This window comes from Ursus americanus, chromosome 10 (assembly GCF_024610735.1).
Source record: "Ursus americanus isolate L20-20 chromosome 10, mUrsAme1.1.p, whole genome shotgun sequence".
NCBI lineage: Eukaryota > Metazoa > Chordata > Mammalia > Carnivora > Ursidae > Ursus > Ursus americanus.
The window spans coordinates 61,620,541-61,633,544 of NC_142136.1; the positions used below are offsets into that span (position 1 = coordinate 61,620,541).

At 48.2% G+C, this 13,004-nt stretch overlaps 1 protein-coding gene across 1 annotated transcript in view; it reads right to left on the bottom strand.

The window, feature by feature from the left end:
* The window catches only part of FREM2 (FRAS1 related extracellular matrix 2), a 156,547-nt gene extending 144,102 nt beyond the window's left edge, over nt 1-12,445 (bottom strand). The window contains exons 1-2 of the mRNA XM_045796914.2: nt 6,975-12,445; nt 1,248-1,337 (exon numbers count right to left, since the gene is read on the bottom strand). Coding sequence (XP_045652870.2) covers nt 1,248-1,337; nt 6,975-12,150 — 5,266 coding nt within the window. The 5' untranslated portion in view covers nt 12,151-12,445. The remainder of the gene's footprint in view (nt 1-1,247; nt 1,338-6,974) is intronic.
* Nucleotides 12,446-13,004: the final 559 nt, after the last annotated feature.

Below are 13,004 nucleotides of genomic sequence, written 5' to 3' on the forward strand. Positions count from 1 at the left end.
GTGTCCAGTGATATTTTAAACAAGTGCTATTTAATGCCTCACAAAATATGGAGGGTAAGTAAGCATGTCCTCTTTTTGAGATAGATGATGTAATAGCGTCCTTTTAAAAAAGCATCATAAGAAGACAGAGAACTGGATCTGAATCATTTCTTTCCTCCTTCCTTCATCTCTTACCCCCATACCTGCCCCCCCCCCCACTTCCTGTGTCCTGGTCACACAACACATGTACTTCCTGAGGTTCTTTTGCTTCTCCTGAGAGCATGAGAGAACAGAGGTATCTTTATGATGAATCTAGAAGTGGCCAGTTTTCCCCCCGGCCTACAGGATTGGGAAGAGAGATGAGCACAGTGAGCAGCAGTCAGAGCTTTGGGGGAGCAGTGACAGTGACATTGCTCGGGAGACTCAGAGCACAAGTCATAGCCTATTCTCTGCAGTATTCTTCAGATTTCACTGAGGAAAATTTTATTTTATTATATTTTAAAAGATTTTATTTATTTATTTATTTGACAGAGAGAAAGAGAGCGAGCACAAGCAGGGGGAGCTGCAGGCAGGGTAGAAGCAAGCTCCCCACTGAACAAGGAGCCTGATGCAGGACTCGATCCCAGGACCCTGGGATCATGACCTGAGCCGAAGGCAGCCAATTAACCGACTGAGCCACGGAGGCACCCCCACCGAGGAACATTTTAGCTAGACTAAGTCACAGATTCCCCCAAACTAAGAAAATCATTAGACGTACTGAGATTGGTAAGATAAAACACACATTTAGTTAGCACTGATTTCCTGGTGAATGCAATTATTCATCAGCATTAGTCCACACAGCACCCAAGTACAAATTAGCAAAAGGCACCCCCTTGGGGTAGACACACGTGGGGAGGCACATGGCTTGAGAGTGGAGCTGGGCTGGATTCCAACATCCTCTTGTCACCTCAAGCGGGCAGCATTATGCAGAACATATCCTGAACAACTGGACATGGGTATCCTATTTACGTAAGTCTTTCTTTTTAGAGCTTTACAAATCCGAAGACAAAAATAATATAACTGGAACATTTATCTATACTCATTGCAGAATAGTATTGTGTCAGATTGAGAATGTAAGATTATCTATTGGCAAATGACAGATTCATTCAGTATAAATTCAGGTGAGCATAAAAGGATACTTGATACAGATTCTTTGCAGTGAAGTCATCAAAGAACAACCAATAAAAGCCACTCTCCTTGTTTATACTAACAGGAGAGTGAATACTTACCACCGTCTTCAACTGTAAAATGGAACACATCACTTGTGGCATTGGCCCCGTCTTTTAAAACGTAGCATATTTTCATGTCATCAATGTCAGCTAGAAAATAATCCAAGAACAAGATGATTCATTACTAAGGCGAGACTGGTGACTCATTACTTATGGTAAATCCGATTGGCTCTTACTTCTCTGCAATCCTGTTTAGGTTTCCTAATTCCAAGGGAAGCAGCGCTATCTGATTTCTACTATCTCTAAGTCCCTGGATTTCAGCTGTCCCACGGAAATCTGATCCCTTACCCAGATAGAGTGCAAGAGTTAGGTTATAATAATAGCAAGGTGTTGCCCCTCCCAATGGTATTTGCATGTTCATGCACCAAAGAAGTGACTGTCTAAATACAGAATGTCAGACTTCACGACAGGTGGAAAGGGAGATATTTTGAGGCATGGCAGATTTCCTGGCACTACCAAAATCACACTCCTTCCCTCCCTGGAGGGCTGGTCCTCAGAGGAAAGAACTTCCCTGCCCTCCTCTGGCAAACTTTTCCTACCTCTTATGATATACAGCAGGCTGTTTTTAAGCTCCCCAGAGTTCAAAAGAAAAAAAAAATCAAATCGAGGACATTTTATTTTTTATTTTTTTTTTTTAAGATTTTTTATTTTTATTTATTTGACAGAGATAGAGACAGCCAGTGAGAGAGGGAACACAAGCAGGGGGGGTGGGAGAGGAAGAAGCAGGCTCATAGCGGAGGAGCCTGATGTGGGGCTCGATCCCGTAACGCCGGGATCACGCCCTGAGCCGAAGGCAGGCGCTTAACCGCTGTGCCACCCAGGCGCCCCTCAAATCGAGGACATTTTAAATCCCAAAGATTGAAATAACTCTCATGCCCCAGAGAGCAATTAGAACAGAAAACATCTGGCTCCGTCGGTTCAGCATCTGCTTTCGGCTCAGGTCGTGATCTCCAGGTGCTGGGATCAAGTCCCCCATCAGGCTCCTCGATCAGTGGGGAGCTGCTTCTCTCTCTGCCTGCTGTTCCCTTGCTTGTCCTCATGCACTCTCGCTCTCTCTCCCTTTCTCTTTCTGACAAATAAATGAAAATCTTAAAAAAAAAGATACTGTAAAAAAGAAAAAGAAAACGTCTAAAAAAACTGAAAACTTTATCCGCAGTGAAAAGTTACCCTGCTTCTGGAATGCTCTTTCTCTTGCTTCCTGTCCTAGCTCTTGAATTCACTGGCATAGTTTGTTCTCAGTGACTGACTAACATACAACTTCAAAAATTTATTCACCCATTTTACTAGTTCCTGTCTTTAATGATGCAGCACAGACAACATAATAAACCAAGTATCATCCTGTTCTGTGTTGCTCGCAACACGCCGTTATTGACCTGGGCCCGGCAGTACACAGTTATTTCCAAGGCTACATTAAGTTCAAGATCACAGCTAAGAGTGGCTTCCACAATGGCATTAATGGTTATTTGTCTCGAGTGGGCTCTACAGTTTTTCCATCTTCTAAGAGGTCTACTGAGTTCGTGCTACGAAGTCTACAAGCACTGTATATGAGAAAATGACTTTATGAAAGAATAAGCTCAAGTGATGGAAGGTACTGGGATCAACAAATGACTGCACGAGTTTCTATGACTCCTCTTGACAGATGTGAAACGTACACGCTCCCTTGGCTCATACAGTTCTGAAAGATGACTTGCTTACAATCCGACATCCGAGGAGGGGAACATCTGATTTAACAGTTCATGGTAACTTCTTGTAAAAGGAGTACTAGGAGATGAAGCAAATTCGAGACATATTATTCCCCCTAGCATTTTATTTCTAACTCTGCTCTAATTTCATCAATTTCTGCCTAGTGTCATTTGTATCTTTCTGCATGACTACCTTTCCTAGAAGGCGGAAAACTTCTGGAATTGTTTTTTTCATCTTAACTTCCCACAGTCCTTTGCTTAGAGTCTAATATTCAGTAATGGCTCAAAAGTTTCTTAACTTAAAATGAAAGAGCCCAGAGGTCTGGTGGACCACGCTCGGGCTGCTGCCTCCGCCTGTGTGATGTTTCCACACAGGTAAGGAGTGAAGCCCCTGCAAGCTCTTTACCTGTCTACTCCTACAACTCTGACCCTTTACAACCTTTATTTATTTATTTTTTAAAGATTTTATTTATCTATTCGACAGAGATAGAGACAGCCAGCGAGAGAGGGAACACAAGCAGGGGGAGTGGGAGAGGAAGAAGCAGGCTCATAGCGGAAGAGCCTGATGTGGGGCTCGATCCCAGAACGCCAGGATCACGCCCTGAGCCGAAGGCAGACGCTTAACCGCTGTGCCACCCAGGCGCCCCCCTTTACAACCTTTAAATCATCAGGAAGGAATCAAGTGAACTGTGTTCTGAGGACACATCCCTAGCCTAAGGACAAAGTCCTCTGGTCATGTGGGGAAGAACTTTTCCAAACTTCCCCAGTTTCTCTTTAACTGTGTAGGAAAATCTAAAGGCTCTACCACGAGAAAAGGAAAAATTCAAAATTCATTAGTACACCCAAGCTCTGCATCGTTGTTTTCTTGCAAAACCTATAGTATTTAGGAGACAGTTTCGTTGAAATAAATCACCACTTCAAAAGTGATTTCTTAAAAACTTTTTTAAAAAAGTGAACATGAATGCAATTAGGACACGCAGGTGTCAAATTTTCTGTCCAAGTTAGGGCATGCAATATTGATTAGTTGGAACAAACCAAAACCCTTTTCATTTTCTTTATAACTCAGTTAATAATTCATGGTTCAAAAAAGGGACTTCTAAAAAAAATCTCAAATAAGTAAAGACTTTGATCATAGCACTGTTATCCTATAGGAACCTCTAAAGCTATCAAAAACATCATAAATTATATATAAACACTCACTTCTTAAGGCACAGTAGTATTAGGAAGATCAAAACCTAGTAGCAAAAAAAAAAGTTATCTCCTTTCAGTGAACATCTAACAATTAACTGGATTTTCTTCTAATCGCTGATCGTGCAACGGATTTATTTCAGTTCATGTATACAAGTATTCCATGATTTTGTGTTTTCGTTTTAATTCTAAGTTCACTAACTTGCCTGGCAACCACACCCTGGTTCAAACTCTTTGGGGGAAATTTCTGAAAGCGATCTGTAACGTATCTCCCACAAGATATCATTGGGTGCTTATTGTAGAGAAAAAAGTCCAGCTCCTTGAGACAAGAGATTTAAGCCTGGGATGGAGACAGCAGGGGGCACCCTGGCAAAGAGGCAACATTAAAATAATTTCTTTAATTTGTCTAATTCTACCTTGTCTATTTCTACCTTAACAAGGTTTAGAAATGAATGGATTTTCTTCCCCTAGGGTTCATGTCGTGAATCGGTTTGGGAATAGCCTTCTTTGCCCATATATACTAACTTGACCTAACCCAGTGCACTGAAAATCCATCAAAATATAGCTCAGCTTATCCCTTCATGATAACAGAAAAAGAAAAACGAATACAAAGGTAGCGTCATCCTCACTCGAGCCACTGCTTTCATTCCTCTTCAAAGAGAGGAGCGCAGTGGCTCTATAATGGAGCCTCTCTATTTTTGCTCACCCATCTCGTCTCCAGTAATAACCACCCTGAACCAAACTGAAGCCCCCACTTGCTCAAATGAGCGCTCTGTGATGAACTACCAATAGTTTTCCTAGGCAGTGTTTGGGTTCTTATTGGAATGTGCTCATTTCTCTTATAATCTTAAAAATGTATCTTCACTTTTTAGAATAAACTGACTATTCAATATTTCCAGATGACCATAAAAAGTAACCATGGTGAGTCCGTATCAGTGAGAGGGAGAGAGAGAGCAACAGGCTCTCTCCACAATAGCATAATTTAGGGTTCAATATTTAAGATATAATATTCCAACATTTTCAGCTGTTGGACCCAGTCCATAGAACTTAAATTAAATCATTGGCCTATCTTCATCCACAAATTCCTTTAAAAAAAAAAATCTTTAAAGTCAGATTACTTTTTCAGGTCAGAGGGGCAATCTGAAGTCACATTTTCTATCCTGTAATATATTCCTTTCATCCTCTTCACTTTCCGTGAAAATGAACCAGTCTAAGATTGCCTGGTAGCTCTGTCCTCAGAAAGCCTTCACACAAAAGTTTCCTGCCGGTCTGGCATGACACTTGGCACTCTGAGGTTTTCCTGTCCCTGCAGGCCCTAGAATATATTCAGGCTTTCAGCCAAGAATCAGGAGGTTGGAGTGCAAGGCTATTTGCCAGCATCTAAAACAGAGAAGCAGTTCACTTTAACACTATACTTTGCGCTATCCGTTTATTAAAGCCTTTGTCAGAGCACAACACTGTTGCGGGGGGGTGGGGGAAGAACACCCCCACTGGGATGCCCCGAGGATAAACTCCACCTCCACTCCCAGAGCCCACGGAGGAGAGATCTAGTTTCCACCCTGACATGGTGAGATTTTCATGAAAGCCACCCGAAGCCCTCTGTAGTGAAGTTCGCACGTTCTAGAGAACAGAGCCCTGCCTCCCAAGCCAGCATGCTGAATGGGCTTCTCCCTTCAGTCACTGAGGAACTCTGCAGAGGTCACCTGCCCTTCCTGTCTCAGATTGTGTCCACACACAAAGAAAATTTAGGTTAGAAAAAGACCGGGATAAAGAAAGGGGGGGTAATCAGAAGAGGGAATGAAGCATGAGAGACTATGGACTATGAGAAACAAACTGAGGGCTTCAGAGGGGAGGGGGGTGGGGGAATGGGATAGACCGGTGATGGGTAGTAAGGAGGGCACGTATTGCATGGTGCACTGGGTGTTATACGCAACTAATGAATCATCGAACTTTACATCAAAAACCAGGGATGTACTGTATGGTGACTAACATAATATAATAAAAAAAATTATTAAAAAAAAAAGAAAAACGCTTTAGTTTCAAGAATGCAGATGCTCGAGGCCACGGGTGTCTGTTATTGTGTTTGAAAGAGGTCGTAAGAGGAGATCTGAAGTGAAGTGAGGAAATAATTTCCTCATATAAAACATATTGTCTTAGACATCATTAAGTGTGCTGTGTGTGTGTGTGTGTGTGTGTGTGTGTGTGTGTGTGACGGAGCCATACCTTGTACATGTAACTGTTAGAACTCTAGACAGGTGCTTACCTCTCATGTCTTTGGTGTTTGCCTAAGTCACAAAATATTAGAGAAGAATTATAAATCTACAGAGTACGTATAAATACATTTCTTTTTCAGTTACAAAGTTTCTAAGAACTATAACGGGATTAGAACAACGCTCTCACAACTAATCAAAGTAATATTGATTTGAAGGCTCTATTTCAATGGTAGGTGAAAATAACAATATTAGAAAGAATTTAGAAAGCACATCTTTCGCTCAGGTGCCAATATGCTTCATGAGCGCCCTGCAGCATACCCAACGGGCCACGCGGAGGACGGGGGTGGCAGACAAAGCAGACCCAAGTCTGGCTCCTGCCTTGGCAGCACACCTTGCTGCTGTCGAAAGACACTGATGCTCCTTCTAATGCAGGGTGCTGCGGTGGGACATACGGCAAGAAGAGGGCTATTCTCCCAGAAAAGTGAGTCTCTGTATGCCCCCCCCATCTCTCTATTTCCCTTTCCTTTTCTTCCCTTGGATTCAAATCTGATCCCCTATTTACAACGTTTTCGGGGATAGCCATACCCTCAGAAAATAAAACCTGCATTTTCCATTGGGTATCAGGAAAGAACAGTGTACCATACCTTGTGTAAACTGAGTCACACTGTGGTTGCCTCTGTCCAGGTTGAGGAGATATCCATGTTGAGGGGCCTCTGTCACAATAAACCTGAGAGAAAAACGTAAGCTGTCTCTGTCCTCCGCTTTCAATATTTTGCTTGTGATCATGAACCCCAAGTGACCAGTAGCCAGAGTGCGAAGAGTGGAGGCCCCTTTGTTCACGGCAATTTGGGGGACACTATCATCCATGGCTAAGACCTGGATTTTCATCACCTGGGGTCTCCTGGTTTCAAATATTGTATCAGGGAAAACATAGAACTCTGTATGGGAACCATCAGTCACCGTGAAGGAGAAGCTGTCTTCGCTCGACTCAGTGCCATCATGTCTGTAGCTGATTAAGTTTTCATTCAAGTCTTGCTTGGTAAAAACCATGGCAGGTCTGGTGTTGTTGAATAGGAGTTGGCCATGAACAGGCACCTGGGTGACAATGAACTTCAGGAGTTTGTCAGGAGTGTCTCTGTCTTCCACAGTGAGTTCAAAGGGAGTGATCAGCTTGTTTTCACCCTCACTGACAACCAGGTTATGGATGGTGACCACTGGCTTTTTGTTATCCACATCACTAATGGAGATACGGAATGTCCGGAAGACAGGGTTACGTCCATCGGTGACTTGAAACTCAAAACTGTCCATCTTGACCTCATCGTCAGCTGTGTGGATGTAGTAGATTTTGTTGCCAGCCAGCTGGAGCTGAGTGAAAGACATGATGGACGTTCCAAGTTGATCTGTGCACTCTAAGTGCCCTCTCATGGGAGCCCTGGTGATGGTAAAAACTAAGTTTTCATCAGGACTGTTCAAGTCACTGGTGCTTAGCAAGTCTGTTGTGAGGGTGACTTTGCCACCTTCTTTCAAGGATACTCCCTTGCTTATCACATCCGGGAAGACGATGTCAATGCTCCCAATGGACACATAAAAGTAGCGATCAATGAGGGCATTTATTCCATCAGTCACATCAAATTTAATTAGGTCCCGAATCCCCTCTTGTCCAAAATGGACATACTGAATTAAGTTTCTGTCCACTTCCTCCTGGGTAAAATTCATGCCCAGTGTGATATTCTCAAAGGCACCTGTAGGTTTTTGTCTCTGCAATAAGCCATGTCCTGGCCCATAACGAATAATATAAACCAAAGATTTGTCTTCAGAGTCTAAATCAGTTGCCATTAATATTTTGTTGTTGATAATTTTGGTTTCCCCAATTTCTATTTCTAGGCCATTATTGATCATCATTCTGGGGGTTTCATCATCAACGGGGATAACGATAATAAGGACCATCCTTTCTACTGAGTGCTTACCATCTGTTAGTCTAATCACAAAACTGTCTTCCTGGGTCTCAGAGTCATCATGCTCATAAATAATGCTTGAACTCTCTATGATCTGGTCCAAGGTGAAGCTTTCAACCAAAACCGTGCCATTTATCAGCTGGCTCATGATGTGACCGCGAGTAGGGAACTGGGTAATGGTGAAAGTGAGATCATCCGGGGGAATGTCAGCATCAGCAGCATTGAGGATGGGCGTATCGATCACCAGACTCATGCCTTCCATCACCATAAATTCTCTCATAAATATTTCTGGCTGTTCATCATTGGTGGGAATGATGACAATGGGGAAAAAATGTCTCTCTGAAAAGTTAATGCCATCAGAGCAACGAAATATAAATCGGTCTTCCACAGGTTCGACCCCTTTATGGACGCTTTGGACATAGTTAATATGACTCTGCCTGAGGTCTTTCAGGGTAAAGGCACTTATGGCAATTCCTGCTCTTGATTTCTCAGAGCCTGGAGCCGGAGAAATGTTTTCAACATAACCGGAGGTAGGCTGAATAACTATGGTGCACAAGATGTCATCAGTTAGTGAATCAATATCTTCAGCACTTATATGTGTTGAGGTTATAACACTTTTATCACCTTCCATGACCATAAACTGTTCACCCACAGAAATTTCTGGTGCCTGATTATCAACAGGGAGAATGGTCACCCACACAGTAACTCCTTGGATAGTATTGCCACCTATTACCCATTCTTGAGACATATCTGACAGACTCAGGTTAAGAGAGTCCCCTCTAGGCAACAGGCCTATCTCACCACTAGTGTGGGCATAGACGACAGAGCCCTCTAAGATGTCCCTTTGGGTAAACTGCTCTGCTGGAACTCCGTTGACCAGGATTTCTCCGTATAAGGGGGGATCTTCCAAGATGAAAGTCAACATCAAATCATCAGTGTCTTCATCAGTCCCCTTGATAACACTGGCAGTGATTTCGGTAGCTCCATTTTCTAGAACATCTAGATATGACCCCAGAGTGCCAGCGGGAAGGCTCAGCATGGGCACATCATCTGCTGGCCGGACATTCACTCTGAGAGTGATGGGCACCACGTGGTGTCTGTCGCTGACCTCCAAGGAGCAGCTATCAGTGAGAGACGCATCCCCGTTATGCGCATAGGAAATCCGACCCTGCTTTATGTCTTCCAAGTGGAAGACGTCCCCTACGTGCAGTATCTGTCCAGACACTCTCATGTGGCCGTGTCTGGGCGCCTGCGTGAGAGTGAAAGAGATGTGCGCGACGTCAGTGTCTACATCATTCACACGCAACTCCGTCTCACTCAGGATGTGGTGGCCCTTCTCCTGAATGCTGAAACCCGTGTTGAGGATCTCGGGTGGCTGGTTGTCCACGGGCTGCAAGTAAAGGGTGAAGGTACCCGGAGCCACATTCCCAGCTTGGTCCTCCACCTGGAACTGGAACTGGGCCACTCGGGCGGCCACTCCCAGTTCTTGCTCCGGAGGTCTATAAGCAATTTTATGGTGGTTGATCTGGGCTTGGGTAAAATGGGCCACCACGACTGAGGGGCTGTCAGTCAGGACCAAGGTGCCCAGTGGGGCTGGCGAGCGGTTTTCATCTGTGTCCATGGGGGGCTGGGTCACTGTGTACCGCAGTTCTCGGTCATCTGTGTCCAGGTCAGTGTAGCGCAGCCACTTCTTCCTCAGCGGGGTGAGCTGGGACTCCTGCACCACCATCCGAAGGGGACAGCCGCTGCCCAGCTCTGGAGGGAGGCGATCCACAGGATGAATGCGTATCGCAAACCTGTGTGGTCCCGACTGATTAGGGGGGTCATGGTTATCCTGGACTCGAAACGTGAACTGGTCCATCACCGGCCCGGGGCTATGGGGCCCGGAGTGCCTGTAGAACAGCCTCCCCTCGGTTATGTCCCGCTGTCGCCACTCTGTCACTGTTTGCTCATAGAATGCTCCCTGCCTCCTCCAAGGGCCCCTGCTAAGCTCTTCCTCTTCACGGGGAGGATGAGTTTGGCGGAGAAGCAGATGCCCTACGGTTGAGGAGGGCGACTCCAGCACAAAAAGCAGCAGAGAGTCATCTGAGTCCATGTCAGTTGCACTTAGAGCAAGCGGCGGGATGGGCACTGTTTCACCTTCTGCCAGTGTCAGCCCCGTGTTAGAATTGAGGACTGGTGGCTGGTCATCCACAGGCACTAAGGTGATGGGGAACAGGAACTGCACCTGGTGCCTGCGTCCTCCGTCCACCATTCGAAGGACAAGGTTGTCACTCAGAGAGCCATCTCTGTCATCGTGATGGTAGACCACCTGGCCGGCCGCTAGCTCAGCCACTGTAAAGGTCTTAGGGGCAGCGCTGCCATCGGTGGCACCCAGAAGGACAAGGTGACCATGCCGGAGCCCAGCCACTACCTCCAGCTGTACTGACTCCAGGTCATCCTCATCGCTGATGACCAGGTTTTGTGGTCCACTGCCTGCAGGGCCTGTAAGGGGCCGAGACTGGCCCTCGTAGAGAATGAGACCAGTGTTCCGGGTGACCACTGGAGCCAGTGTGTTCATGGGCTTCACCACCACCATAAAAGCAAAAGGGTCTGAGGCAGCTCCTTCTGGGTCCACTACCTCCAACTCCAGCTCAAAGAGACGCTCCTGGTCAGAGTCCTCAGAGGGGGGCTGGTAGGCAATCTTCAAGAGCCGCAGATCCCTCTGAGTGAAGGAGGAGAGGGGCAGGCTGCGATCATCGGTACTTACTAGGTAGCCCTGGCCAGGCTGGAAGGGAGAGGTGAGGTTGAAGATCAACAGGTCAGGGGGGGACTCAGCATCCTCCGCGGCCAGCATGTCTGGGGTCAGGGCTGTGAGGACAAACTGATCCACCTCCATCATCATCATGGCCACAAAACTGGGCTTGGGTGCAGTGTTCTCAGCCCCTCCTCGGATTCTCACCAGCACCTGGAAGTGCTCACGTTTCAGAGCGGGACTGCCCACAGGCGAACCTCGAGAGCGCAGCTCCACCACCATGGGCACCCAGTCCCTGTTTGGTGACCGACTGGCGGCCGTGTGGCGGTAGCGCACGCCTAGCTCTTGGAAAGCTTTGCAGTCCATCAGGAGAGGCTCCTGGGCTCCCCCCTCGCTGGCTGCACCTGGAACCTGCGGGTAGTGAAGGAGTTCCCCGTAGCGAGGCAGCGCGCTCAAGCCGGACAGGATGCCCACGCGACACTCCTCGGTCTCGGGCTGGTAGGCGAACTCCAGGCTCCGCGCGTCCAGGGCATTGCTGGTCCCCAGCAGCTTCTCCACGACTAGGGGCAAGTTCCGAGTCACAACCTCCAGCTGGGTGAAGACCACCTCCACCTCCAGCACTAAGGGTAGCACTGCTGCCCCTCCCGGCGCGTCGTAGCGCAGCTGCAGCCGAATGCGATCCCGCGAGGGGCTGCGCGCGCCCAGGTGCGAGTAGCGCACCTCTCCCGGGCCGAAGTCGCACGGGAAGCGCTTGGGACTCAGGCGGCCAGGCCTCTGGGCCAGCGCGTCGTTGTCTAGCACGGTCACCGCGCAGCGGTCCCCCGGTTGCACCTGCAGCACCAGGTCGTGCAGCGGATCCAGCCAGACCTCGCGGCCGAAGGGCACCCGGAGCCCACGGTTCGCCAGCACTATGGCCTCCTCGGCGGGGACCCCTGCAGCCCCCGCGAGATCCGGGGACAGCAACGCCCGGCCGGGGGCAGCGGGCTGTGCCGGGACGCAGCTTACCGGTGACAGGAGAAGCAGCAGCAGCAACACCAGGCGGGGCGGCAGCGTGGGTATCGGCGGAAAACTGCTGGGGTTGGCCACCCCGCCGGCGCGGAAGGCGATCCCGGGGATCCTGGCCGCGTGCATGGTCCGGGTGTTAGAGCTCGGACAGGTCAGCCTGAGAGAGCGCAATCAGTCCCCCGGCAGGGAACAAGGGACCCCTCCGGAAAGTGCCAGGAATCCGTATTCTGTAGGTGCGGCTGGGCCAGGATGAAAAGTTGCACGGGGTGGGCCGGGCTGACGGTGCAGCGGAGGCTGAGCCCCCTGGCCGTCCCGCTCCGCCGCCGGCCGCACACGGGCTGGGAGAACCGAGTCGCTCCACTCCAGCTTCCCAGGTCCCGGGACCCAGAGCTCTGAGGGAAACCCCTCCCCTAAAACCCCCTTACACCAGTGCTCCCAAGAGGCCAATCGTCGGTCCCGGGAGGAGGCCCCGAGTAGAGGGTTGGGTAGTGATATCTGCCAATCAGCTCCTAGGGGGCCGAGGCGGGGAAACCGCGCGGAGAGGAGGAGATACAAGGCGCTACAAGTTGTCCTGGAAGCGAGGGGTACTGGCGGCCTGGAGCTGCACCCCTTTGCTCACGCTTCGCTCTGGGATGCCAGGGTTGGGGTTCCATCACAGGAGTCGCGACACGCGGCTGGGCTTGAATCAGTTCTTCTGCTGCCTGGGATCCAGGATTACCCATTTTAGCTCCCATCCCCTCCAATTCGATGCAGTCTCGCGCGGGGGAGAGTGTGGTTATTGCTCACTGAGATTTGCAAACCCGAGAGGAAAGTTATTCGCAGTGTCGCATGTGGTTGAATCGAAACCCAGAGCAGTTTGGGAAGAAAGGCTGGGGCATATTTGCAAAAGGGCAGTTAGAATTAAAAGCCAAAGCTAGCGCAGGTTGCTCGCCCCTGCCCCCCATCCCACCCCGGGCCGCTGCTGTCACCTTGTAAATTAC